General features: G+C 39.5%; 1 protein-coding gene and 1 pseudogene across 15 annotated transcripts in view; both read right to left on the bottom strand.

Annotated features, from left to right (window-relative positions):
• Nucleotides 1-26,809, bottom strand: part of Dmd (dystrophin) — a 2,486,572-nt gene that overhangs the window by 126,772 nt on the left and 2,332,991 nt on the right. For 12 of the 15 annotated variants that reach the window (XM_004850043.4, XM_087189971.1, XM_087189973.1 and 9 more), the window contains one exon: nucleotides 5,280-5,341. In XM_004850043.4, the coding sequence (XP_004850100.2) occupies nucleotides 5,280-5,341 (62 nt within the window). Of the gene's footprint in view, nucleotides 1-5,279; nucleotides 5,342-10,430; nucleotides 10,795-11,058; nucleotides 11,241-26,809 lie in introns of those variants that run through there. The other 3 variants (XM_004850047.4, XM_004850048.4, XM_087189981.1) reach the window with 2 other exon arrangements.
• Nucleotides 12,546-22,546, bottom strand: LOC147824361 (NADH dehydrogenase [ubiquinone] 1 alpha subcomplex subunit 12 pseudogene; annotated as a pseudogene).

The following is a 26,809-nucleotide window of genomic DNA, read 5'->3' as shown; positions in this document are numbered from 1 at the left end:
AATGATTAAACTTTTAGAAATCCATTTGTCTGCAGAGTCAGCCGAAAGGTTTCTCTTGAAAAACTATGATCACAGCAAGTTTTGGAAATAATCTGCCCCAGTCTCGGTCCAAAGTAGGAGAAAAACAAGCTTATTAGACATTTTTATTCAATACTTCCATTTTAGAGAGAAAGACAATACTAAGGCCTACAAAAAATAGATATAGGATACTTTAATTTTTATATCCCATTCACCCTCCTACTATTCTTCACCACTATTCATGACTAATGGGAGTAGTCATAGAAAAATGCCAAAAAGAAAAGGGTTTTGAAGTTATTCTTCATTATCTCTTCCGGGTGAAAATGTAAGACAATGCTTTTGCAAAACTGTTAATGTATAAACATTTTCTGGAGTCTCAAATTCCTAATAATTGTGAGACTGTTATTGTGAACATTTAAAATTATTTCTTTACCAGAATTGCTTTGCTTGGGTGGGAGCCTGACCCTATTTTTCCCTTGAAATTTGGAGGTTTTTTGTATAGGTGCACAGCCTAAAACTAAGGGAAACCACCGATGTTTCTAACATTTGATGAAAGTCCACTCTCAAAAAGCATTTTAGAACTGTTTAGAATAATTTAAAACTAACCTTTCTTACAGTGTTTTAATTTTTTTAATCAAAAAAGTTAGTCACATGAGAGGCTAGGAGTGTCCTTTCTTGTAAATTTTGAGACAAGGGCTCACTAAGTCCCTAAATTATCCAGGCTGAGCTCAAACTTGGGATCCTCCTGCCTCAGCTTCCCAGAGTGCTGGGATTACAGTTATGTGCTACCACGCCTGGCTTACTTTTCCTTTTCTGTCAGGTTTTCTTTGGTTAACGTGTTGCAGCTATAGGGGCACTACAGAAAGGGATGAGGGCATTGATGCAGAAACATCTTTACTAAATACTTAATTGTAAATAATGTAAACTCATTATTTTAAAAATTCAGGGCAACAAGAATGAAAAACACTTCAAATTTGCTATCTAGAGATCTCCAATATTAACATTTCAAGTAAGGTTATATCCTCTCATCAATTGGTGCTCACATGCTAATTTTCAGTCCTTATAAAATGCTTCTGACTGATAATCCTAAGCTGTCCAGATTCCGAGCAGGAAACACCTAAATGCTTTCACAGGTAAGGTAGGTGACATACACAAGTGTTGACCAAGGTCCTCAGAGATTTGGGCAAATCAGAGTGAAAACCATCTCAGAAGTGGGCACATTTAGGAAACGTGTAACACTGAAGCATATGGCCAACCATTCACTGTAGCTTCCATGACAGAAATGTCTTCAGAGAGGGCCGAAGCAACATCTTCATATTTTCAGCATGTCACCACACATATGAATGTTCATTTCTATTAGGACACAGAGTTAGACGTGGCCTGAAACATCTGCCACACCAGACCGTAACACCATATATGCTTTCATAAACCAAGTGCAGGTGAAGGCTTCAACCATTTCATCCAGCTCAAAATTGCAATTTAGGTCTAAAGAGATGCCTCTCAAAGGAGAGGAAAACAGAAGCTGATAAGGAAAAATGAAAACAAAAGTTTCTCTTCATCCAGCAATGTTATATTTTAACTTTGAAGCACTATAATTTGGGGAGGCAAAGAGCAGTGCTGGCATTTATTCTTGGAGGTAAGAGATGAGGATGTAACAGTCATTCATCTCATGCGTGCTGGTCAACAGTGAAAACAGGAACACCTGGTGTCTAGGAACTCATCATACCATTTCCAGAAACACTATGCATATCTTTGTGCCAGAAATACTGTACCATTCGAGGAACTTTCTATTCCTAGGTAAAACTATCACTCTGTACACATTCGCAGTAGGTATGTAGTAACCAATTTGGACACACTTTGCTGAGTGAATAAAATCAATGAGATTGGGGAAAACACTAACAGAAAGACCAGGTTCAAATCCTGCCGTAAACCACGATGGGTGGTTGCGTGCCTGTAATCCCAGCACTCTTGGAGACTGAGGAAGGAGGATCAGAAGTTTGACTCCCACCGGGGCCACTTAGTGAGACCTTGTCTCAGAAAAATAAAAAGGGCTTGGGATGTTGCTCAGTGGCAAAGCAACTCTGGGCTCAATCCCCAGTACCGGGGGTGGGGTGAGGAACCCTAATGTAGCCTCAGATAGCTATGCAGCCCTGATCCAGATAGCTATGCAGCCCTGATCAGTGCCTCTCTGAACATGTTTTCACTGTCCAGAGAAATGTGAATGTTGACACAACCCACTATGTAGGTACGCTGCTGGCATGTCACATGTGTAGCACAAAAGCCACCCCTCAACAAATGAGAGATACTATATGAGTCATCATTTGGATAAAAGTTAGTCCAAGGAATATATTATTTTAACAAAAATACTGAAAATACTAGTTTTAAAAGCTGAACAGCAAATATGAACACCTGTTGCGTTTGCAAGACGTTTGTTATTAGGCTACCAACAAACAACCTCAAAGAAGGCTGGAAATGATCACACAGTTACATGGTTACATTTATTATATGCAAATTATAAATCACTAAAGTTGGTTTAATGAAAGAGGAAGTTGCAGTGCGTGAACTGTCAAATGCCCTGCAACTGTAAAATTCCATCATCTCCCAAAATGGACTGATTTGCCCAAGGTCAGGAGCCATGCCAGATTATCAGCTTTGAGTTTATCACTGCATCCAAACCACTGAGAACATTTTAGAAGTATAATGATTAAATGTACATTTAATTCCTACTGAAGGTGCAAACATCTATATACTGATAGTCTATAGTTAGCGATTTATCAACCAGGTTTGTAATTTCTCATTACATACTAATTAAAAGTGAATGTTAGTGAATAATTGCAATCCAATGGAAATATGTCTATGTTCTCTCTAGGTGAGAAAAGCACATTATAAAACAGAATGGTTCAATTTTGTTTTTTAATAGTACTGACGATCAACCCAGGGCCTCATGAATGCTAGGCAAGCACTCTACCACTAAGCTCCATCCCAACTCCCTATCACTAAAATTTTATCTTGAGATCCCTAGGGTGAGGCTGGCCTCAAATCTTCCTGTTCAGCTTCCCCAGCAGCTGGGATTATAGGTACCCATCACCTATATCTCATATTCATACTTGTAGTATGGCTATATATAGATATTTTTGGTACTGAGGATTGAACCCAGGGCCTTCGCAGAGGTACATCTCCAGCCCTTTAAAAATTGTTTTTTGTTGCTGTTATTTTTTTGAGACAGGGTCTCACTATGTAGTTCAGGGTAACGTTGAACTCACAGTGATCCTCCTGCTTCAGCCTCCTCAATGCTGGAATTACAGGCATGTACCACCATGCCCGCCTTTTAAAGAAAAAAAATATTTTTGGATTTCAGATAAGGTCTTGCTAAATTGCTCAGGCTGGGCTCAAACTTCCAATCCTCCTGCCTTGGCCTGTCAGATGTTAGGATTTCAGGCATGTACCACCATGCCTGGCTGGAAATATGTTTTGGAAAGTAATTTTTGAAGATACTAGACGACCAAACATATAACTGTAAGGGATGGTTTTTGGATGATTTGTTTCTTTTTCTTTTTGTTACTTAGCTTGTGTATGTGTACGTGCACATGGACATTTCTGCCATTTTTTTTTTTTTGCTAGGGATCAAATCCAGGACCAGATGTAGACAAGGCAAGCACTCTTCTACTGACTACATCCCCAGCCTTGCGTACATTTTTAAATTTTTAAAAAAATGAACAAGTGTAAATTGTATACTAACAACTTTAAAATAAAATAGATTACAATAGTACAACTAGAGATCACAGTGATGAGAGTAGAAAACGTTATCAGTAGGCTAGATCTCTATAAACTACAGGTTATAATCAAGAGGCTCCTAGCCTAGTTGACATCAGCCCTTTGATGACAGATATCTAGTTTCTCTTGAAACTCAGAGGTCCTGAGAATACTGGGCTACAAAGATCAGTTCACCCAGTATCAGTGCTGCTGACTTCACCTGAAACCTTCATTCTCTCATTTGCCAAAATATAAGCATTCACATTTTCCACCTGTAGTATAAATAGTCCAGTCTTATAAAACAAAAACATTCTGTAGGGCTGAAAACGTCATGCTCGAAGATTAACTGACTTCAATTAAATTTAAATTTTAAAAAGTTTACAATGTTCCTGCTACACTGAAATGGCCTAATATTACTTGAGCTATATTGGGTTTCTCTGGCTAGGAGAATTATAGACGATGTTTCCTTTCTTATTTTATGTATTTTTCAAGTTTTCTAAAAGAAATTTATAATTAGGAAAAATATTTAACAAAAAAGAATTTTGGCAAATATTTCTTACTCTAGTCCTTAGTGTCCTTATAGCTATAATTCATTAACCAATGAAAACCTGACAGAAAATCAGTAATAGCCATACACACACACACACACACACACACACACACACACACGTACGTATTTATGCTTAGGCATCCCGACTCCCATGGACTTTATAATGCAACTTTAAACCCAAAGTGATCCACCTCATGTATGTTAATCAATAAACATGTTCATTCACAAAAATGTACTTTAAAAAGTAGAGAAGACATGACTTTTGAATTAAAAAAAAAAAGTAAGAAGAAAAAAACTAGACACAATGGAAGAAAATGCATTTCAGATTATTCCCTACAAAGCTAAAAAGACAGAATGAGCCATGGAATGTTAATGAGACTGGTGTTTTCCCCTTATTTGTATGCTGTGTGCCTGTTTAAAAAATTCCAAGTTATGAGAGGAAAACAGCCCATCAGGCTCTCACAGTGACACCGGGCAAGCCATAGTAAAGAAATCATTTAAATGATCACACTCACAACCTGACAGGACTTAGGAACTGTGAGCAGCAGCATGATGGCAGAATTGACACAATATTCGTGATTTGGTAAAAACATTGTCTTATTTTCATGGAGAAGAAATCATTAAGAATAACTTGAAAAAAATATGCTCTAGGGGAAAAAAAAAAAACAAACCAGCATGAGTTGCAGGTGTTTCTCCATCCTTTCAGGCAGCAAATAAAACTAACAAGACCTTTAAGTATGTTGAATTTGCAGGAGCCAGTTAAACTCTAAAAGTTAGTAGTATGAGATCTCTGGGAGGGGAGAAGAAAGCTGATTGTCAGTTCTGAACAGAAAGGTACCATTGCTTTTACCCTTGAAATAAATCTAGAGATATGTTTAGGCAACAAATTACTTACTAACCACATCATACAGAAAGTCATGTGATACTTAATCTCCAGGGAACATGGTCACATCCTTACCTAAAGACTGGTAGAGCTCTGTCATTTTGGGATGGTCCCAGCAAGTTGTTTGGGTCTCGTGGCTAAAACACAAAATATAAAGAGAGACTTTAGAATTTACAAGGGGCAGTAAATAAGGAAAATAGAAACAACATGGTTTATTTTTCAATCATTTGGCATCTTCAAATCCCAGGACTTCCAAAGAGTAGTGAAGACTGTTGATCTTCCAAGGAGTGGCCACTCTCTTCATTTACAAAGAGAAAAGCAATATGAATATTATTTCCTCTCAGAATTTGTCTCTTTTTTTGTACCCACGAATGGAGTGCACTTCTACTATAATAAACTAGCTTTGTTGTGTAATCAATAATTGAAAATCGAGATCTGTTCACCCAACCAGTGTGGAATATACAGAAAGGACATGGACAATTGTTATTTGATTCTGTCAAAAGAGATACAGGACAATATTTCCACAGCTATAAATCATCTCACTTCTCATTTGCTTTCACTGCCCAGACCCTGTTCCATTACTCTTTCTTCACCATATTCAGATATCATATCTGTGACCCCTGTCTCCCATTTCAGTTTCAGGTATATCCAGCACCCGACTCATACATCATACCTTCCTTCTTCCCATTACTTTTAAAATGTCTTTTTAACTCAGTACTCTCTGTACCACTCTACCTCTTCCTATATTTATTTGGGCCTGAATGAAGCATTCACAGTTCTACTCGATTTCTTAAAGTGTAGTTGCCTGCTATCAGCTCCTGCCACAAAAGGCACAAAACACCTTTGTTCCTCATTCAGTTACAGGAATAAACCCAGGAGAGATAACTATGTATACTTTTCCTTACTTTGGCCCATCTACATAAATCACCATAGCATTGTATTTCCAGTTTTAGGGGATTACATGATAGACTTTGATAAAGTAAAATAGAGCTTTGAGCAATATTCAGTACTTCTATGCAGAGCCTATTCATAATCTTGGAGGGAGGTTGGAGAATGGAGAAATCATTTAAATTTGGGTACTTCAAGGGGACCAGAAAGTACAAAGGCCTCGTGCAAAAAAGAGGCGTTTGTTGAAGCAACAATATCAAATGACCTTAGCATAGGTTTTGAATTTTAGGACTCTATACCCTACTGGCTATGAAATTTGGGGCAAGCCTACTCACCTGGGAGAGTTAAAGGATTAGATGACATAAGGAATTGACTGGCACCTTTTGGTGTTCAATCTGTGGTCACTTTTGTTATCATGTGGCTCCCAAATTACAGTCCATTAAAAGCAAACCCTGTATTAGTTGATTATATTACAGTTGCCGTTCCAACAGCAGGAAATGAGTCAAACCTAAGAAAGACCCTTCCTAGAGAATAAAAACAACACTTAAGCCATATACTACCTTGGTTTTAAAAACAAACTAAGGGCTGGGGATTTAGCTCAGTGGCACCGTGCCTGTCTCTCAAGTGCAAGGTCCTGAGTTCCATCCCCAGTACCAAAAAAAAGATAAAAAGAGAAACATTTAAAGTAGTTTGATAAATATCAGCATAACTCTCACAGTGACATCTGGAAATTACCAAATGATACCTTTTCAAAGACCATCCCTGAGATAGCTACCATTCGGTGACTGATCGGCAAAGGCTAGTGAAATCAATTTGTAAGAAATGTTGTTTGGTGAAGGCCTGTCTTGCTCTCTTCCAAATATGTTCATTTCTGTTTTACTTTGCAGAGAAAATTCACATTTGAGGAGTGCCAACAGGGGCTCACGAGTTGAGGGAATTTAACAGAGTGACATGGAGTATTAAGGAGAGCAGGAGATGTGGCCCAGGCTTTAGAGGGTTTTAGGAAACCCCCATGAGAGAGCCAGTTTATGATCCTCAGAAGGGGTAGAAACAACTGGTACTTTATATGCACAGCACAAGGAGGCTGCAGCTTGCAGCTACATGGAAAAAGTGTTGCTCGGGTGTTTTTAGCTCAGAGAGTGATTGGGTACCAATTCCATACACAGGTGCAGAGCAAGGAAGGCAGAAGAGGGGGAGAGCACCTGTGCCCAAATGGACTAGGCACACTGCACAGTAACAGGATCCCATCTCCAGAACATTTGGAGGACTGTAGCATCTTCAGTGGATCTTCAGAAAACCATCTGGCCGAGCTGATAAACCTGGCCAGAGACAGACAGGGAACCACCCTGAAAAGCCACCGTCTGGAATGAACCACAAATCAGAGGAACATGGCAAAGAAATAAACTTGTACCAAAGGCAGTCCTGAGCAGAATGAGAAATGTGCATACAATTTATAGAAGAACCCATGGAGAGTTAATGGAGGCTTCACGTACCTTCTCAACTCTGAAAAAAATGACATCATGGTTGACGTACCTACATTTCTATCTTTGCAAAGATTTCACTTTGCAGTTTAAAAAATATGCAAAGGAGTTTTAGAAATTATTTTTGATCCATCAGTCATTAATAAAAGTGCAACTTCCTTTACTAGAAGACAGAAGAAATTGTCAGCTCCCAACCCCTTCCCTTATTTATATATTAAGATACTAGTCCTTGTACTAGCACTATTCTACTTATTAGTTGTGATTCTGAGGAATTTGAATGACAAATAAATAAACTCCTCAATAATTCCAAAAGCCAACCTTCTTTTTCCTTCTTCCCCTTTAACACACAAACCCTTTTATTTCTTAAGCATTGCAAAATAACTAGAAAAACAGATTTAGATTTTACCTTTGCTGTCTTAGTTTCACTTCAACTGCAAACCTGTACTAAGTGAAAAAAGTGAACACAAGTGCAAAGAAAAAAGGTTAAAGGGTGTGACTAATTCGCAAAAGTAGAAAAATAACCTTTTAAACCTTTAATGGTAAAAAAAAAATGTTTGACAACACAGCTGAAAGGACTTCAAATTTTTTCTAACTTTATGATGAAGTACATATTCACTTCACTGTAAGTGTGTGCTTTCTACCTGTGGTGAATCCAAAGCCTTACTGGGATGTATCTAACCCTTTAAAAATAGACAAGAAAGATCAATGTGAACAGGACGAAATAATAGGGAAAAATCTGCATAACTAACACACATTCTACCTTACAGGACAAACAGCCTTTTTTTTTTTTTGCTTTTGATCAGTGCAGATTTTATAGCTGTACTAAGAAGTACTCAATGTCTGTCTTCAAAAACACAGGAGAGAATTCTCAGAAACTCCATGAGAGCAGCTCACATTTACCTAGAATATGCAGATAATATAGAAAAATACTGAGTGCACTTCATTTTCCACCTTGGAAACCCACTCCCTCTATGCCTCGTCCAACCAAAAAGGAAATTCGGAAACCTGTTTACAGTTTTGTTCAGCCTGCCTAAAGACAATGATGTTCAACATAGATCACAAGTCTGTATGTACATTAACACAGAGACTGGCTTCATAAATCATCCTTAAAATGTTCTTCCTAATCTTTAAAAAATGTTACTGATATTGCCCTGCTGGTCCCAAAACCTGTTATCAGATATCCCTCTCTGAGCAGTCTTCAAGCTAAGATTTCTCTTTTTTTCTGTTTGTGCAAACCACAATGATCGTTTTTTTTTCCTTTTATATGAGACCCGATGCAAATTAAAATATAAAATCACTGGCTATGACAAAAGACCCCAGTAATACCTACTTGTCAATATTAAGAAATTAAAGCATTACTCTACTGAGTGCTGGGCTGACCTAATTTCCTACCATACAATTTAAATTTTCTCTCACCTTCTTTAGTTTCAAGTAGCGTGCAAGGTTATTACAACTGCCTCAGAGCTGTTCCTGCTGTCAGTGCTGGAATAATCAGACTTATTGGAATAGTTTTTTTAGTTTCTTAAAAGCAACACTAAACATTTATAAAAAGTAACAACTATCTACTGCTCTCACTGGGGAAATGGCAGTTGACTAATTAAAATAAGATTTCTTCTGCCACTACTGTTATTTGGTACTGAAAATGTTCTGAACACTTGCCTACATATATATATATATATTATAATATATATAATATATATATATAATATATAATATATAATATATATAATATATATATAATATATATATATATATATATATATCTTTCGACTACTTCCCAGGGAGGAAACTAATCGCTATTCAGTCATAGAAAAAGGTAATATTCTCTTTTGATTTGCAGAGGAGCAGAGGATTAGAGTTTGGCTTCATATATAATCTGGAGCCCATTGATCCATACACACAAATGATTTCCCTTTAATCTGGGGATCAGGCTCTTTTTCTAGAGGAACCTTGGCATTTGCATGCTGAATTGTTGAACTTGGCTTGCATTGCTGGAATACTGGCAGGGTGGGGATGGGAAAACACATTTAAAAGTTTCTGCTACTGTGGGGAGGGGGCTTAGGGCAGTGAGTGTTAATCCGAGCCTCAGAAATCCTACCCTAGTTCCCATTTCTTGTTCCCTGGGATATTTAACATTTTCTTCCGTTTGGCTCAAGCCAGGGTAAAGACGATTGCCTTGGTGGTTGTTCCAGCTGTTACTTGTCCTCTGTTCTATTTGCTTTTCAAGGTTTACCTCCCACCCACCCTCAACTATAGCCAAAGCAACTTCACTTCAGGGTCCTGTCCAAACCAAGATCAAATAATGATGACTAACACCAATTCCACGGTGGTGAAGGGTCAGAGACCTTTCCTATAACCATGTTGTTTCATTTGCTCTTCTCCCTTCTCCAGAGCAACTGTCTCCTCTAAAGAGAAGCTTTGGAACAAGGAGACTCAAAATCTAGGCAAAAAAAGGAAAGGACGATTAGGGCGGGGGCGATGACAGGGATAAAGAACCAGAGGGCCAAGAGTTCATTGGGCAAGGAAGAATGTAATTTCACTTAAAGACTGGTTCACCAGTTAAATAGGGTGGATTTTTTTTCATGGTGTTAAAGCATTTTCTAACTAATACTATCCATTCCTTGAGCAACTAAACCCCTTCAATTTAAGCTTCAAACTTAACTGCAAATATAACTTCAAATAAGCAAAAGTCTCCTGGCCTTTTCATTGCTGTGATCAGACTGGGAATGACAAACTTTCCTTAAAGAAGAGCAGACACCTGGAGAAATCCAAGAGGACACCCCAGAAATGACTCCATACCCAACCCCAGAGGACACAGAAAGTCAGAGCAACTAATCAAAGGAACAAACAAACCAACCAAAAACCTTGATCTTCTCTCCCAGTCATATCCTTGACTTCTAGGCTTTAATTGGTCTTTTTCCCTGGATTTCTCCAAGTCTCGAGGCACGCAGTGGGCTTCTGCAATGCGCGCCCCGGAGAACACGTAGCGAGGGAAATGTCAGTTGGAATCCTCGGAAGAAATCAGGCAGAAAGTTGACCTTTTGGCACTTGCAGGGCTAGGCAAGGCACAGCTGCGCTCGCCCCTTCCTTCCGCGAGGTCCAGCGGTGATTTAGGAACAGCCTGTCCCGCTCCCGTCCACACCGGCAGCCCAGAAAGAAGCAAAAAGCTCCCTCGGTCCGGATCCTCGAGTGAGGAACGGGCTGTCCCCCTCTGGGCACGGCAAGAAATCAGCTTTTTCTCTCCGAGCCCGTCCCAAAAGAGACTGCCCTCGAACACGGTGCCGGGGAAAAGCCCAGGGGGCGCACCTGCAGCAGCGCCTCCAACCCGACCCGCAGAAGCGGTTCCTCGACGCCCGGACGCCCCGGGGCCGGGCCAGCCGCCGCTTCCAAGTTTTGGCTTCCTCCGCTTGCCCCCTGCTCCCTGCTAGTGCCAGAAGTGCACGGATCAGGGCTATCAGACGGGTCCGGAGCCCAGATCCACTTACCCTTTAAGGTGCTCCCTCATGGCTGCAAGAGCTCCGCGGTCGGGGGCGGGTGCAAACGGAGGAGTGAGCTTTCCAGAGCCGCCCGGCTCCCCGAAAGTCGAGCGCCGCCGCCAACCAGGCTCGCAGCAGAAAGCACTGCGGAGGAGCCGGTGCTGGCTGGCGGGCTGGCGGGCTGGCGGGCGGGCCGGGGAGGGGGCGCTGCGGGCAGACGGGGCGGGGCCGGGCCGGGCTCCGCCCCCACCTAGGGAACTGGGAACCCGGACTCCCAGGGACGGGCAGTTGGTGCTCTCAAAAGAGAAAGAAAAAAGAAAAAGAAAAAGAAAAAGGAAAAGAAACAAGAGGGGGATTTAACATAGACCTTAAGGAACCTAGAAGCCGCACAGCACTGTGCTATTGCACGTTCTTAAAACCTCCAGCAGGACTACTTGTTGCCTAAATAAATGACCCAGGTGCAAATGACCTCACCGCAGATAATTAGTATGTAGGCTTAGAGTTTTCTCTTTAGAAAATGAAAGAAAAATCACATACATTACCCCCCCCCCTTCCCTCAGTGAAAGATTAAAGGGCCAGGGCAGTGAAGACATGAAATTCAGGGTAGGCTCATCCTGAGTTCAATGAAATTCTTAAAAAGCTTTTGTATTTGTGATAGAAGAGTCTCTAAATGTACTATTAGCATCACCTGGGAACTTCTTGGAACTGAAAATCCCCCACCCCAGGCCTCCTGTATTAGAAATCCTGGGCACTCTGAAGCTTGAGAAGCATTGATAGAGACTTTGGAAATAAGATATCACTGCCAATACTGTTGCACCCTTTGGTCTTTCAGTGTGCTTTTAGGAAAATCTCCAAGGAACTCTTTTCTGTGGAATATTTTATTTGAAAACTTACAGGGATGGGACTGTTCAAATATGTCTCATCTTAGAGTGTGCAATGTGATGACACAGGTTAACCACACAGAACTATTTTAAGCTTGGAAATATTCCAAAAAGATAGCCTTCATTAGTAGGCTAAATTTTCCAAAACCTCATAATATCTCAGAATGCAAAAAGTATCTTATGATAAACTGTATTAGTGTTTACCGTGTCCCTCTTTGTCCATTTATTTGGTTGGCCTGCCCTTTGTTTCATCTTCTTTCATCCATGTGCTTTTCGCTCTTCTCTCTCTTCTGCTTGATTCATTCCACTTCAGTCTACAACTTAAATGTATTCCCCCTTTCTTTTTAAATATGCTTCTTTTGCTCAACTCCCCCCCCCCCAATAGTTTGAGCTGAAAGGACTAGAGACATCAATCTCCCTTTACTTGTGCTATAGCACCACAGAGAGCAAAAAACAAAGTAGCGAACCAAAGCAGAAGAGGATGCCAGGTTTCTCCATTACCTTTGACAAATCAGATAAAAACATAAACATCACTAAAGACACATGCGTGTAGGTATGATTGGTGTTACTATTTTAAAAGCAAATATGGCGCGGCTGCTGGCCAGTTGTCTCATAAATTGAGATATGTTTGTTAGCAGTTTCAAGCTAGTGAGTTGTGGAGGCAGCTGCTATTATGGTCTGAGGGGGGCACACTAGGATTCATTTTGAGTGAGATTGTACCTTGATCTAAAAGCAGATTCTAGGTGTGCCCTTATCTTTGGGGGACTGTGATTAGTATCCTCTGATGAGGAAGTGGTGGCCTTTGCAATTAATCAGTGACAGTAATCTCAGTGTCAATGTGGGACATCACTTAAGTGTTCTTTGTATTTATTTCAATTAAAAGACCCAAACCTCACAGCATAAACATTTCCAAATATTAGGAATCAATCAAATAAGAATTTGCAACACCTATGTGGAAGACACATTGTCGTTCTCTTCCCTCAGCCTTTGAAAAAAAATTTTTATTGATGGTTTTACACTTTTAAATTACCTGTACAAGATTTGGGAGTTCTGGTATGATTCTCTAAAAGATAAATGCAGAAGTGTATTTTCTCAGGGTCCAATGAGAAAACTACTAAGAATGATTTGTCAGTTTGACAGATGGCAATCATCAAAAATACATCTTTAAGTTCTTTTTTAGATTGTAGTTACAGGCACTTGAAGACTTATTCTCAAATCTTGATGTCATTTTAGAAAATAAATACTAAAAGTATTGTTAGGAAATGACATGGACATTGCACTGCCTATTTTGTTGTCAATTTCAGATTATGAAGTTTGCTAATATTAGGGAAAGATATTTAGAAAAGAATTGCTATGTCTTCTTTTCATATGTAAATAATACAGTAATGCCTTGTATGATAATACATTAATTGCTTATTTATACTAGCTATTTCTTCTTACAAAATAATAATGCTCCCCTTAGTAGTTCAAAAAGTGATAAGGATTTTTGGAGTTGCTGAGTGAATCCAGGCCTCATACATGCCAAGCACATGCTCTGCCACTGACCTACACCCCTGCCTCTTCTCCATCATCATCACCATCATCCTGTTTTGATATGAGCCTCAAGCATGAAAAGAACCTGGAGTTCCGCCACAAAACAAACTTCAGTTGCAATCCTGACTCCAGAATCTACAATGAGCTACCTGCCCCCAACATCACAGCTGGGGGCACAAAGGTGGGAACTTATTGTGGGGAAACTGTTTTCTCTAGTGTGCTCATAAGCAATCACACTGATGGCTGAGGGCACAGGAGAGCAACTTTGCTAGAAATAGGGGTAAAGAAGAAATGAGATGGAAGAAGGTCAAAGAAGGTAGCCCAGGAATTGTTCATGTAGCTGAAATTCCAGTCTTTGAATTGCTTGAACTTTGCATGTTCCTTGGGAAAATAAGGACTCCTTTGGCCTGAGTGACTGTGCTCAATACAGTATATTACCATTCTCCTCTGTCTCTACTATCTGTCCTTCTCCACTGGCACTGTGCCCCTAGGAGGCTGGATCTCTGTGAAGGGCATCAATGAGGCTCTCTTACCCTTTGATTTCCTTTTGCTTTTTAACCAATGGGAGGCAATGTTGAAAGGCCTATAGAAGAAGATGAAAGGGCAGAAGGAAAGGCATAGCTGGGTATTTATTCCCTAGGCTCCCTCCTGCTGGCCCGTGGCCTGGCAGTGGCTAAGATCTTTGACCCACAGCCACAAGTCTCATTGAGCAGTCCTTTGCTACAGCAACACCATATTGTAGGCACCCCAAACTATTCCATCCCCTTGTCCCTTTGAGCAAGTATGTACCATTTTTGTGTTTGGCCCTACCCTGCCCAGCCCTTTGAAAATACCCTTTTCGTTATACTCTCTGCAAGTACCCCTTTTGAATGCACCATCTCTTTTTCCTAGGACCCTGACTGAACCAGGGCTCATCCAGCCAAAGCCACTCTTTGGGGCAATAGATTGGGTGCTGAGTGGGGACTACTGGTAGAGGACAAGTCAGCTCCACTCCTTAGAGAAGAAAAGCAGTCTAGGATCACTCATGGATAAATATTTATAGATGGCTCCTCTGTAAGCCCACAGGGAACTGCTGATCTATTAAGGTAAAGGCAAATTAAGATTACAAATGGTAATAGAAGGTGTGAAGTTAAAGGACCCTGTTCTTTCCAAAAGCCTCAGTGGTCTGCTTGACACAATGTCGAGCTGGGGGTTAGAGAGGAAGACAAAATACAGAAGGTCTAGTATACAAATCCAGAGTTTGATCTGTACCCTGAAAGCTCTGGAGGAACTTTTTAAAAGAAGGAATTGAAGCATGAGTGTGGCCCTGTTAGATCTGTCTTTAGAAGAATCACTGGCATAATGGTATAGGGACTCGATCAAAAGAGAGAGACTGGAATTAGGAGACCAGGTACATGGCAACTGCAATACAATGGGGATACAGAAATGGAAGAAGGGGTGGAGAAATGATAAAACATGGTAGAAATTACAGGAGTCTTGATTAACTAGATATTTGAATGGAAGACCTAGGGCAGTGATGGCGAACCATTTAGACTTTTCAATGATACAAACAGCCCACTGCAGCATGTGTGCCATAGGTTCACCATCACTGACCTAGAGTAACAGTCCTCAAGTTTGGTTGCCCATTGCTACAATCTGGGAGACATTAAAAATTTTAGATACTGCCATGAGTGGTGGTGCACACCTGTAATCCTAGTACTCTGGGAGACTGAGGCAAGAAGATTACAAATTCAAGCCCAGATCAGGGCAGTTTAGCCACTTAATGAGGCCATGTCTCAACAGCAAGAACAACAAAAACTGGGGATTTAGCTCAGTGTGTGTGTGAGGGCCCTGGGTTCAACTGCCAGTACTAAAAAATAAAAAATAAAAATTCAGATGCCTGAGTGCCCCCACTCTGAGGTTCTGATTATATATGGCTCTTTAGCTTTGGGATTTTAAAGGCTCACCAGCTGATTCTAACATACAATAAAAATCAAGAACCACTATCCTAATGCGACTCTCAAGATTGGATGAATAGCATTGAGCAAACTTTGAATTTCAGGACAGGGCAGCAGAGGGTCATGGGAAAGTGGATGCATTCCATCTTGAACATGATGGTGGAGATGGTAGTGTGGTGTAAAAGTGAAGACACCCAGGCGGCAGTTAGATGTTGTCGTCTGGAGCTCATTGGGAGGATGCTGTGGAGCTATGGATTGGAAATGTCAGCATGGTAGGGGTCTTGTGGGTGGATGAGCCCATCTCAGGGAGGATGTGAAAAGCTAAGGGCAGATCTTTTTCCTTCCTTGGCTGTTTGTGGTTTTAAAGTTAGTCTGATGTTACCAGTGTTTTAAAAAAAATGTGAGCAGAATGCAAGAGTAAAAAGACAAGGATCAGTTTATACTGGGCACTTAGGGTGGAGGTGAGAGTAGTGATGAGGCACTTCACCACCCTCTAGCGTCCAGCTTCCCTTTAGCGCCGAGAGTCTCTATCTGAACTGCTTTGTGATCCCTAAGCAATCTTGAGTACAACCTGTGTCATTTGATAAAAATTTAATGGGAGTGGAGGTATTGCTTCAAGTACGTATAATACATATTTGGAGGTAAAATGTCAACATTTGGGTATCCATCAAGCACAGAACTCCAAGTTTCTCTGTATAGTACAAATACCGGGGAAGAGCAGTGAATCAGACATCTAACAAATGCTTACAATAGTGGTGAATCACTGCCAGTTAGGGCAAATACCATGGCATGCTAATTAAAATATGTGTAACAATCCCTCAAGATCAATCTGAAACCAACATCTTGTGGGTATGATATAAACTTTAGCCAGGTCACATTAGCCAGTAAATGAAAAGGCCTCTACATTCAGACACAGAGCACTTCACACCCACACAAAAGCCTATTTTTTCAGGCCCTTCCTCTGCTGCGAGGCAGGGGAAGCCAGGCTGAACAAAGTTCTCTGAGCCAGATGCCATCTAAACCAGAGATATTTCACCAGACAGGTTCCAGATGAAGTTGAACTCAGCTTCAATCTCATGCAGTTCTCTTTTAATAAGATTTCTCAAAGCTTCACAGAGCCACCTATATCAAGCTGAACATCTAAAAAGATGTGAAGTTTATAGCAACTTCACTAAAATAAAGCCACACTTCATTAACCTCACAGGCCTCAAGTTGCTTCATGGGAAAGAATTCAGCCCGCCTATTAGCCTGCCAGCTATAGCACTACTCCACATACTTGAACCTCACCACCTCCTGCTAAAAATGGATAGCTGGTTAAGGTGGTCCAAGGATATCTGGCTGCAGAGTTCCTGGTCCACCTTAACTACAGCTCAGAGCTGTAACTATTTGTCTGCCTTTCCCAAGCAATCGTGCCAAATAACAAGAATTTCAAAACTAGGCAGAAATTCTGACACTCTGCATAATCTCTCTTCCTCTTCAGCTACAAATAAGGCTTTGTATTCGATTAGACTCACAGCAGGTGAAAACCTCAATTAGTGAATTCATTTTGGGGCCTCTTTCTACCTTCCTCCTCCCACACACCACACTTTAGAAAAAAAAATAGGGGAAGTCACAGTCTTTTCTCAAATCATAACGAAATTAACCCTTTCGTCCACCCAATCAAGAAGAAGATTCTTCCCTGGAAAATGGGAGGATGTTGAAAATCCCTTCTTCTTAACGTCCCAAGAAGGGGGTGGCAGGAAATTCTGTTTTACCAGACTTTATAGTTTTTTTCAAATCCATAAATGCTCTTAGATTTTCTGATCAATCTGGAAATCACAGCTTTTCTAACTGAAAACTCACGATGCCAATATTATCTAAAGAATGATTAATGGACAGTCTGCTTCAAGAGAGAATTACTTTTAAGTTATGTTCTTATTTTGTATGTGAGGTGAGAAAAAAATGCTAAATTTTAGTGTAAACGTATGGTTTGGCCTTAGGAAGTGTGCAAAGTCTATATTTCATACTTTGTAAATATTTGTCAAAGGAAATTCATCATTGGACGAGGATAGAGGTTTGGTTTGAACATTCAAAGAAATTGAGACAGTTTTAGTTCTTAGAGTGATTTACTTATACTTTGTCAATTGCTCCTTTGGAAATAATTCACAACCCCGTTTTATTTATGAGCATGTGATTAAAAAAGAGAAGCTCTATCTTTTTTAATTGTTTTAGTCTTGTCACTTTTCTTGAAACAAGTCATAGGACTTATTATCCACAAGAAAATACTGAACATATATCAAATAGTAATGCAGCTTTTAGAAGGAATCATCTGTTACCGTCAGAGGCTCAATTCATTTTGAGTCTTTTTAATTAAAATACAAAGTTCTACATACATGCTTGCCTAAACTACCCTCTTCTGAAATACTCAAATTTCATAGAAAATGTTAAATGCTAATCTAATCATTATTATTACTTATGACTTGGTTCTGGAGATTTGGAAAAAAGTAAACAAAAGAATTACCAGTCAATTAAGCGAACAAGGAAGCCATCCTAAATTGAAACAGATAAGAAAAATGTAATATTCAAATGCTACAGATGAAGACATGAGGTTTTTTTTTCTTTGAGATGAATATCTACAAGAATCATGCTCTATCAAGAGCAGCTTTTTAATCTTCAGCAATCACTGCTGCAAATGAAGGGCAGAGACATTAAAATGGAAGGGTAGAGTGTCCGGACCAATCTTGTCCCTTAAGAAGCTAGTCACTTCACCCTTTAGAGGTGAGTCACTTAACCCCTTGGGAGCTTTTTTTTGACTCATCTGTAAAATGCACAGGACACCTCACAGGGCCAGAGTGTTGGGGCAAAATCACCTAATGACTGAATGGAATTTGAAAGCTAGGGAAATCTGTGGAAATGCAAAGTAGTCTGTCATGCAGGTATGATTCCTTAGAAAAAGACCCAGTGAATTCAGGAATACTGTAAAGAATACAGCATGAAATAAGTCCAGCATCAGCACGTTAACTTTTCATTTCAGATTACTGTATGAAGGAAAATGAAAAGTGTAAGAGATTCAGTCCTTCCTCTTCAGCAATTTAGCAAAGGAACCTTTCTCCTCTCAATGTTTACATTTAAGAAGGAAAGTAAATCTGGGTCTGATGAATGGCTCACGCCTGTAATCCCAGAGACCAAGGCAGGAGGGTTGCATATCTGAGGCCAGCCTGGGCAAATTAATGAGACCCTGTCTCAAAATAAAATTTGAAAAAAGAGTGACAGTGTAGCTCAGTGGTAGAGCACTTGCCTAGCAGGCAGGAGGCCCTGGATTCAATCCCTTGCAAATAGAGGGCAAGTAGGCACAGCAAGATTTTTTTTTTTTTTTGCAAAATAAATCACTAACCACAGCCTAAAATGTGCATAAACTCCACATCATTCGTTATTATCCTTTCAGCCTGAGATTAAAATACAAACATTATTCACCCATGAATAAAGGTGTACATGTGTTCTTATTTTCAGAAAGCAGAACACTGTGGGAGAGCATGTGAATACTGATGTGGTAGGCGACAGTGGCAGAGAAAGATCTTGATGGATTTTCTTGGTGTCAAGCCTTGAACAGCCAGGATGTGGTAGCATTCCCACACAAAGACAGGCATCCATGAAAGGGAAAACGAGGTGAAAACCAACTCAACTAATTAATGATATACCAAGAACTGAATCTTGTACTCTAGCTCTGGTTGATTTTTGCCAAGGCTTTTCTTGAAGAAGAAAAGGAAATGTGGATGGAATGAATTTTGATTTCTCCACAATTTCCAAGGAATGTTTTTCATGTGCTGCCCCCAAACTGTTTTTCTATTAACTATTTCCCTGTATTATCTTTAAATGGTCACAATCATGGTGCATTTATGGAACACTTGCATATGTCTTTGCTGATCTTTTAAACTCTTCTCATTTTTCTTTATGGTGCATTAAAAGAACTGGAGGGGGTTGTTAGGAGGTTGACATGGAAATATATAAAAATTTTAACATTTCTATCAGGTTTCTCTACAAGGAGGATTCAAAGGAAATAGATCTTTGTCCTTAAGTAGTTGACAATCTAGTGAGGGGAGATAGCCTCCTATATGATCAAATACAGTATCAGATTATAATAAGCACACAAAGATAGGGAAAAAAGTAAAAAAGGACAGGTGATTTAGCTTGACCTATTGAGATTAGAGAACATGCATTTCAATTAATACATAACTATGCCTCAAAATTTATATGGAAGCACAAAATATTCTGAAAAGCAAAAACAGTCCTGAGCAAGAAGGCAATGCTGGTGGTATCATAATACCACAATATATTTCAAAATATACTACAAATCCGTAGTAGCAAAAACAGCATGGTACTAGCATAGCAATAGACATGTAGACCAAACAAATGAGTATAGAAGATGCAGAAACAAACCCAGGCAATTACAGTCATCTGATTTTTTTTTGATCAAACAATTATAATCAAGTTAACAGTAAGCAGTAAAAGTCCAATTCTCTGAAAAGCCCAGATTTTACATGTTGCAACTGGTTCTCATTGTCTTTATTGTAAGGTATGGAAGGTGAGACCCATTCTTGAATTTTCTCTCCAGTGGTGGAATGAGGGTTGCACTGTTTTGGAGTGCCACTCTTTTGAATTTATGTTTTTTCCAAATGAATTTACCATCAGTTGGAGGTTTTGTTGTTGGAGGGTCATCAGTCATACGGGGAAGCCAATGATGCCAAAAAAATTGGTTGTCGTCCCCATAGTATTGTTGCCATGTTTGTCTTCCCCTACTAATGTACCAACTCTCACATCATTTGCCCTGAGGAAAACTTGTAGCTAGCTACGGAGGCTGGCGTATCCAGTGAGCTGCTGCAGGCCGAGCTTTAGGACCTGCAGCAACTCCATCTTGTCCCACAGGTGCCAGCCATCTGATTCTTGACAAAGGGGCCACAAACATAAACAGGAGAAAAGATAGCCTCTATAACAAGTGGTGCTGGAAAAATTGAATACCCATATGTAGAAGATTGGAATTAGATCCCTATCTCTCACCTGTATAAAAATCAATTCAAAATGGATCACAGACCTAAGTATTACCTGAAACATTGAAACTGCTTGAGGAAAACAATAAAAACACTTGAAGTCATAGACACAGGCAATGTCTTCCTGAATAGGACTCCAAGTGCACAGGAAATAATAGCAAGAATTGATGAATGGGATTACATGAAGTTAAAAATCTCTGCACAGTAAAACAAACAAACAAAACCAGAATGAAGAGACAACCTACAGAATGGGAGCAAATCTTTGCTAGCTACTCTTTCAACAAGGATTAGTATCCAGTATACATAAAGAACTCAAAACACTTAACCCCAGATGCACCCAAATAATCCAATCAACAATGGGCAAATGAATTGAAAAGATGCTTCTCAAAAATAGTACAAAGCTGTGTGTGGTGGGACACACCTGTAATCCTAGCATTATGGAAGGCCGAGGCAGGAGGATCACAAGTACAAGCCCAGCTGGGGGGAGTTAATGACTTAGGAAGACCTTGTAAAGGCCCAGGGTTCAATCTCTAGTATGATTTTTTAAAAAAGGAAGAAAGAAAACAAAAAACAGTAGATGCTGGCATAAATAGGGTGCACAGCTGATGGGACTATACACTGGTACAGCTAGTATGATCTCACATTGTCCTATAAAGGCTTTAGGGCACCTTAACAACATATAATGTTTAAAAATTAGTAGATATGGGGCTGGGGGTGTAGGTCAGTGGTAGAGCATGTGGAAAGTCCTGGGTTCGATCCCTAGCATCACAAAAAACCAGACAAATAAAAGGAATAGATAAAATCCAGGACTAAACAAATAGAATAAAACTTTAAGCAGGGAGGAAAAGTTAGATCAAAGATTCAAAGATCATAGGGCTTGATAGAGCTGTTAGATTTTGCTATGCACACCCACCCCAGTGAGAAAGACACTACCAAGTATTAGAACAGATGGGGAGCAAACTGGAACTCTCATGCTTTGTTGCCAGGAGCACAAACCAGTACAATTGGCTGGAAACTCTTTGAAAGAAGGCACAAAAGCCGCAGACATGTATATCCTATGATCCATAAATTCTACTCCTTTTTTGCCCTACTGGGAATTGAACCCAGGGCTGAGTACATGCCAGGTAACTGCTCTACCACTTAACTACAGCCTCAGCCCTGAAATTCTACTCTTTAAAATAGCCCCTAAAGGAATACATACATATATGAAATGTGATCAAAAACTACGGTGAATGTTTAAATTTGAAAAAAGTTATTACATTAAAAGACACATTGCCATTAATCCCTCTCAAAATACTCCCCCTTTCTTCAAACACACTAATCCCCTTGTTCTTGCCACTTTCTGAAGCAGTTCTGGAAGTCCTCTTTGTGAGTGTCTTTAGTTGCACTGTTGTGGCTGCCTTGATGTCCTGAATTGATTCAAAACATTTACCTTTCATGTTCATTTTGACATTGGGGAAGAGCCAGAAGTGACACAGTGCCAGCTCCCGTAAGTAAGGTGTATCAGGATACGCTGTAATGTTTTTATGAGCCTACCTTTCTGTCGGATGGTGCTCACCAGCAGCATTCACTGTAATTTTGATAATATCCCATATAGATACTCACAAAAGAGCACTTCTAGAACTGCTTCAGAAGGTGGCAAGAACGATGGCATAAGTGTGCTTGAAGCGGAGATAGAATTTTTTTGGGGGGGTGGATTAATGGCAATGTGCCTTTTGCTATAATCATTTTCTTAAAATTTAAACATTCACCATAAGTTTCAATCACATCTTGTACTCTGTGTAATATCCTCTTAGTGATTTAAACATATTAACTCATTTAATCCTCAAAACAAGTCTCCAACTAGTTTCTATTCCTCTCTTAATTTTATAGATGAGAATGTTGACGCACCAAAAAATGAAGAAACTTGCTCAAGGATCCATGGGAGTGGCAACCGGCAAGAGTTGCACTGTGAAACTAAAGCACTTGGGGACCCTACGTCTTCCCCACTTTGTCATCCTGGTACAGGGCTTTTCCAAGTGCAGGTCATGAAATCGATACAGTGGATCATGACCAGCATTATTTTTAAGCAAATAGAACCAAACAGAAAACATGAGAATACATTATAAAATAAATAAGCAATGTTTTGTGAAACTTTTCTTTCAATTATACAGGCATCAATTTGAAAAAAAAAAATATATATATATATAATACTCCTGAGTGTGTTTGTATACTGGTACTGGATATATAAAAATGTAATTTTTAGCATGTATTGGTCCAAAAAGATGGAAGTTACTGAGTCTACTGCATAAAGAAATGGATGGACTATGTACCTGCCACACAATTTTGCATGATATAATTTCTCTAGACTAGGGCTTGGAAGTATGTTGGGAACAGTCAATTTGGATTCCTATTGCTGGTTAGGGCTGGAGCACTACAGGAGACTGGAGGGGGATCAAGAAATTCAGAGGCAGGAGCGAGGAGGGGGTGTGTTCACTGAATCTGAAGTTACAGCCACATGGAGTGCTGCAGGGGGTAGAATATGCTCCAAGTTTGAGGGATGTCTTCTGCCAGCTGTTTGTTTGGGTGGCTGTTTAGGAGTATACTAAGAAGCACTCAGCCTTTTCTTTTTCTTCCAAATGGCATGGTAATATTGTCACACTGCAGAAGGCAAAACATTGCTACTAAAAGTATTGTCAAGGGTAGTAACAAGCAGCTCACACGACCATGCACAACTGCATGTTGCCTGACTGAGCAATGTACTTCCAAACATAAACTGAGAAATAACCCTTCTGCTCTCACTCTGCAGTGAGACCTAGTTTGGAGCCCTTGCTAGTGTACCCAGGTCTAGGCCAACAAATTGGCAAGTGTGTACCTGACAGAATGATGATATTTAAGGGCTGGATCATCGCCATTCTATTTGATACCTATAAATTCATCCAATTAAGTGCTTGGGAAGTTGATCTGAATATTTTTTTTTTTTATACCGGGGATCGAACTCTGGTCCTTGCACTTGTGAGGCAGGCGGTGGAACCACTGAGCTAAATCCCCAGCCCGAGTTGATCTAAATATTCAAGAGGGATGATGCCTTTTGTAAAAAAGAAAAAAGGTATTCTCATATAATTGTGGGAACACAGAGAGACAGGCTGTGGCCATGGGGATGTTAAGCATATGAAGACTAAAAATAACAGCTTCAAGAATGAAATTCTTTTCAAAAGAGTGACTTTCTGTGAGTGTAACCAGAAAGGAAGTCACAATCATGACTTGTTCAGTATTTAATCACACCAACATTCATTAAATTTCCTTTAGTCATAAGCAGTTCATTAACTACATTTCTAATCAGTGTTTTAAAATCACCAGGCTATGGATACCATAGTATTTTTACCATTGGATATGAAGCTACAAATCACCTATTTAGCTGAGCCATGATTACTCACAAAAGAAAAATTTTAACAGCATATCTCACTTTACCTATATCTAAATTAAGTCTTCTCAGCCCACAGAAAAATGTGTCTGCAAGTGTTCTCCAGCATCTTTTAATATATTCAAAATGACTACAAATTCTAATCCCAGCCCTGATATCTGGCTCCTTCACACATGACTTTGTTATCTCCGCTCACCAAGGAGTGATGTCTTTCCCCACCCTTAGTATATTGGAAGGCACTATGACACAACTTGCTTTAGCCAATGGACAATGAATGTGACACAAACAGAAACCTGACAAGTCTCCATGTGAAGAAGCCTGGCCTAGCATGTTAGATGATGAGACATACAGACCTAGCTGCATCTGTTACTGGATGACAGCCTGCCAACCACCAGACATGCAAATCAGGCCATGATAGCTCATCCAGCCGTCAGCCTACCACAGATGTAAGCAAGGCCAGCAGCGAGCAGACCAATGGTCCAGATCCCAAAATGGACCAGATTTACCCATTAAATAGTGAGCTAAATAAAGGCCTGTAACATTACGGGGTCTACAAACTATAGTTCATGGGCCAAGTCTGGTTTATAGCCTGTTTTTGTATGGTTTCTAGTTAAGTACTTACACTTTTAAAGAGATATAATTATTATTTTTTTTTAAAGAACATGCAACAGAGACAATGTGAGGCTCACAAAGCCTAAAATATTTACTCTCTGGTTCTTTACAGAAAAGGCTTGTTTACCTCTTTGTTAGGTCAGTAAGTTTTGGGGTGGTTTGTTACATGACAAAAGGCAGCTGACACCCACCTGCTACCAAGAAAGAATGTTAGAAACGGACTTTCTCACAGAACTCAATTGACATTGCATCAGTTTATACTCGGTCCTTGACTTCTAGTTGCTTGTTAACTAAGATAATAATTAAATAGAATAAAGAAATTCACACATAACCTGGGAAGTTATATTTGTAGCGTGCTTAAGATTTTTCTTAAAGGTAGGCAGAAATTTGTACAACTATTACAATTTTTGGCAACTTTATTAATAGTCTCTCCAAAGTGGAAATGAACCAGATGTGTAACAACAAGTAAACATATAAAAAAATGTAGTATATCCATGAAACATAAAGTACCTTGCAATGAAAAAGAAACAAAATACAGATCCTCAAACTACTGATATTCAAAATAATTGTGCCGAGTGTAAGAAACCAGACACATACATAAACAGTGTATGAGTATATTTTTAAAAAATTTTAGAAAGCCAAAATCAAAACATAGTGACAGATAGCAGATCAATAGCTGCCTGGGGTAAAGGATAAAGGGAAGAATGGCCTGCGAAGAGGCAGAAAGAGACTTTAGGGGGATAAGAAAGTACTGTACTTTGTAGCCATGGTTTCACAAGTGCACATCTGTCAACCATCAGGGAATAGTGCACTTTAAATGGATGTAGTTTATTGTGTGTAAATGATTCTTTAATGAAATTGATTTTTAGAGTTTTTAAAAAGCATTTGCCCTGAAATCAAATTTAACATTCAAGAATGTACACAATTAGACAGAAAATGAAGTGCATTGCACAGGATGTTTATATAAATATAGGACAGATCCAGGTCATGCTGTCGCTTCCCTTCTGATTAATTCAGAAAATATCAAAACATTAGATTCAGAAGTGACCTTAAAGGTTAATGAATTACATCCTCTCATCTAATACAGAAATTGCCTGTAGGGGTGAGACAGTCATTTCAGCCTTGAATATCTGCTGTACAGGGAGTTTACTGACTCTCAAGGTGGTTGATTCTTTCTGGAAAAGTCCAATTACAAAGTTTTCTTTACTGTTTAGTTAAAATTTGCCTTCCTGTAACTTCCATATATCTAGCTGAAAATATTCTGAGGGCAAAACAAAAAACTAAAGGAAACAAAGAACAAACAGACACCTAACCAAAACACAATAAATCTCCTCTAACCTTATAAATATATGAGTCTCCCTATTATATTTTTCCTAGTTCCAATTCTCTTTAAGCTAAATCTACATACTTCCATTTCCTTCTATTTTTCCTGTAATATGGGTTATATTGACTCTCACCTTACTAGCATCTTTGAAAGACAAGATGCATTTAAAATGTGATATCCAAGCTGGGCATGGTGGCACACGCCTGTAATCCTAGCACTCGGGTGGCTGAGGCAGGAGGATCGCCATGAGTTCGAGGCCAGCCTGGACTACATAGTGAGCTGAAGGCCAGCCTGAACCATATAATGAGACCCTGTCTCAAAAAACCTAAATAAATAAATAAATACCTAAAATGTGATATCCAGAACTGAGTAAGTGGGATGCTTACATCCCCTGCTTTGCCATTATATATGTTGCCTATAATTGTTGCAGCAAATGTATCATATCACACTTTTTGTTCATATTGAATTTGCGGATTAGTAAAAACCCAAGGGGTTTAAAATATAATCTGATATTAATAAAGGTCTCCTATTGATTACCTGAGGCTAAAGGTGAGATTTACATCTTATTTAAATATGCTTTCAAATTTCATTTGATAATAAGAACTCATCTTTCCTTTCTTTTTCCTCTAGTATTGGAGATTGAACCAAGGGCCTTGCACGTGCCTTACTGCTGAGCAACACATATCCTCAGATCTTGAGATGTCGTCTTTCTGACTTAAGTCCACGAGAATTTGGATATTATTATCGTTTAAAGTACTCACAACTTTTGTCAGTTTCAAATATATTGCCAATTTCAGCTGATATCTATATTCGTTCTATCAACAATTAAGAATGCACTGTGGATTTGGCTATATTATGTGGTAAAAAAGACCAAAATGGATACTACTGGTGTTTCCCTGAAAATAAGACCTACCTGGAAAATAGCCTTGAAAACCAGAGATTGAAACCGCCAGCCCTGATGAGCCTATCCTTGCCTTACCTGACATTCCTATTCTCTTGCTCCATGGCTATTCTGTAAGGCAAGTAAGGCAAAGTTAGGCTGGTGG

This window comes from Heterocephalus glaber, unplaced genomic scaffold (genome assembly GCF_053883595.1).
Source record: "Heterocephalus glaber isolate CG9 unplaced genomic scaffold, H.glaber_assembly_v1.0 deba00001547, whole genome shotgun sequence".
Classification (NCBI taxonomy): domain Eukaryota; kingdom Metazoa; phylum Chordata; class Mammalia; order Rodentia; family Bathyergidae; genus Heterocephalus; species Heterocephalus glaber.
Note: the sequence above shows the minus strand (reverse complement) of the source record. Positions and strands in the feature narration are given on the sequence as shown.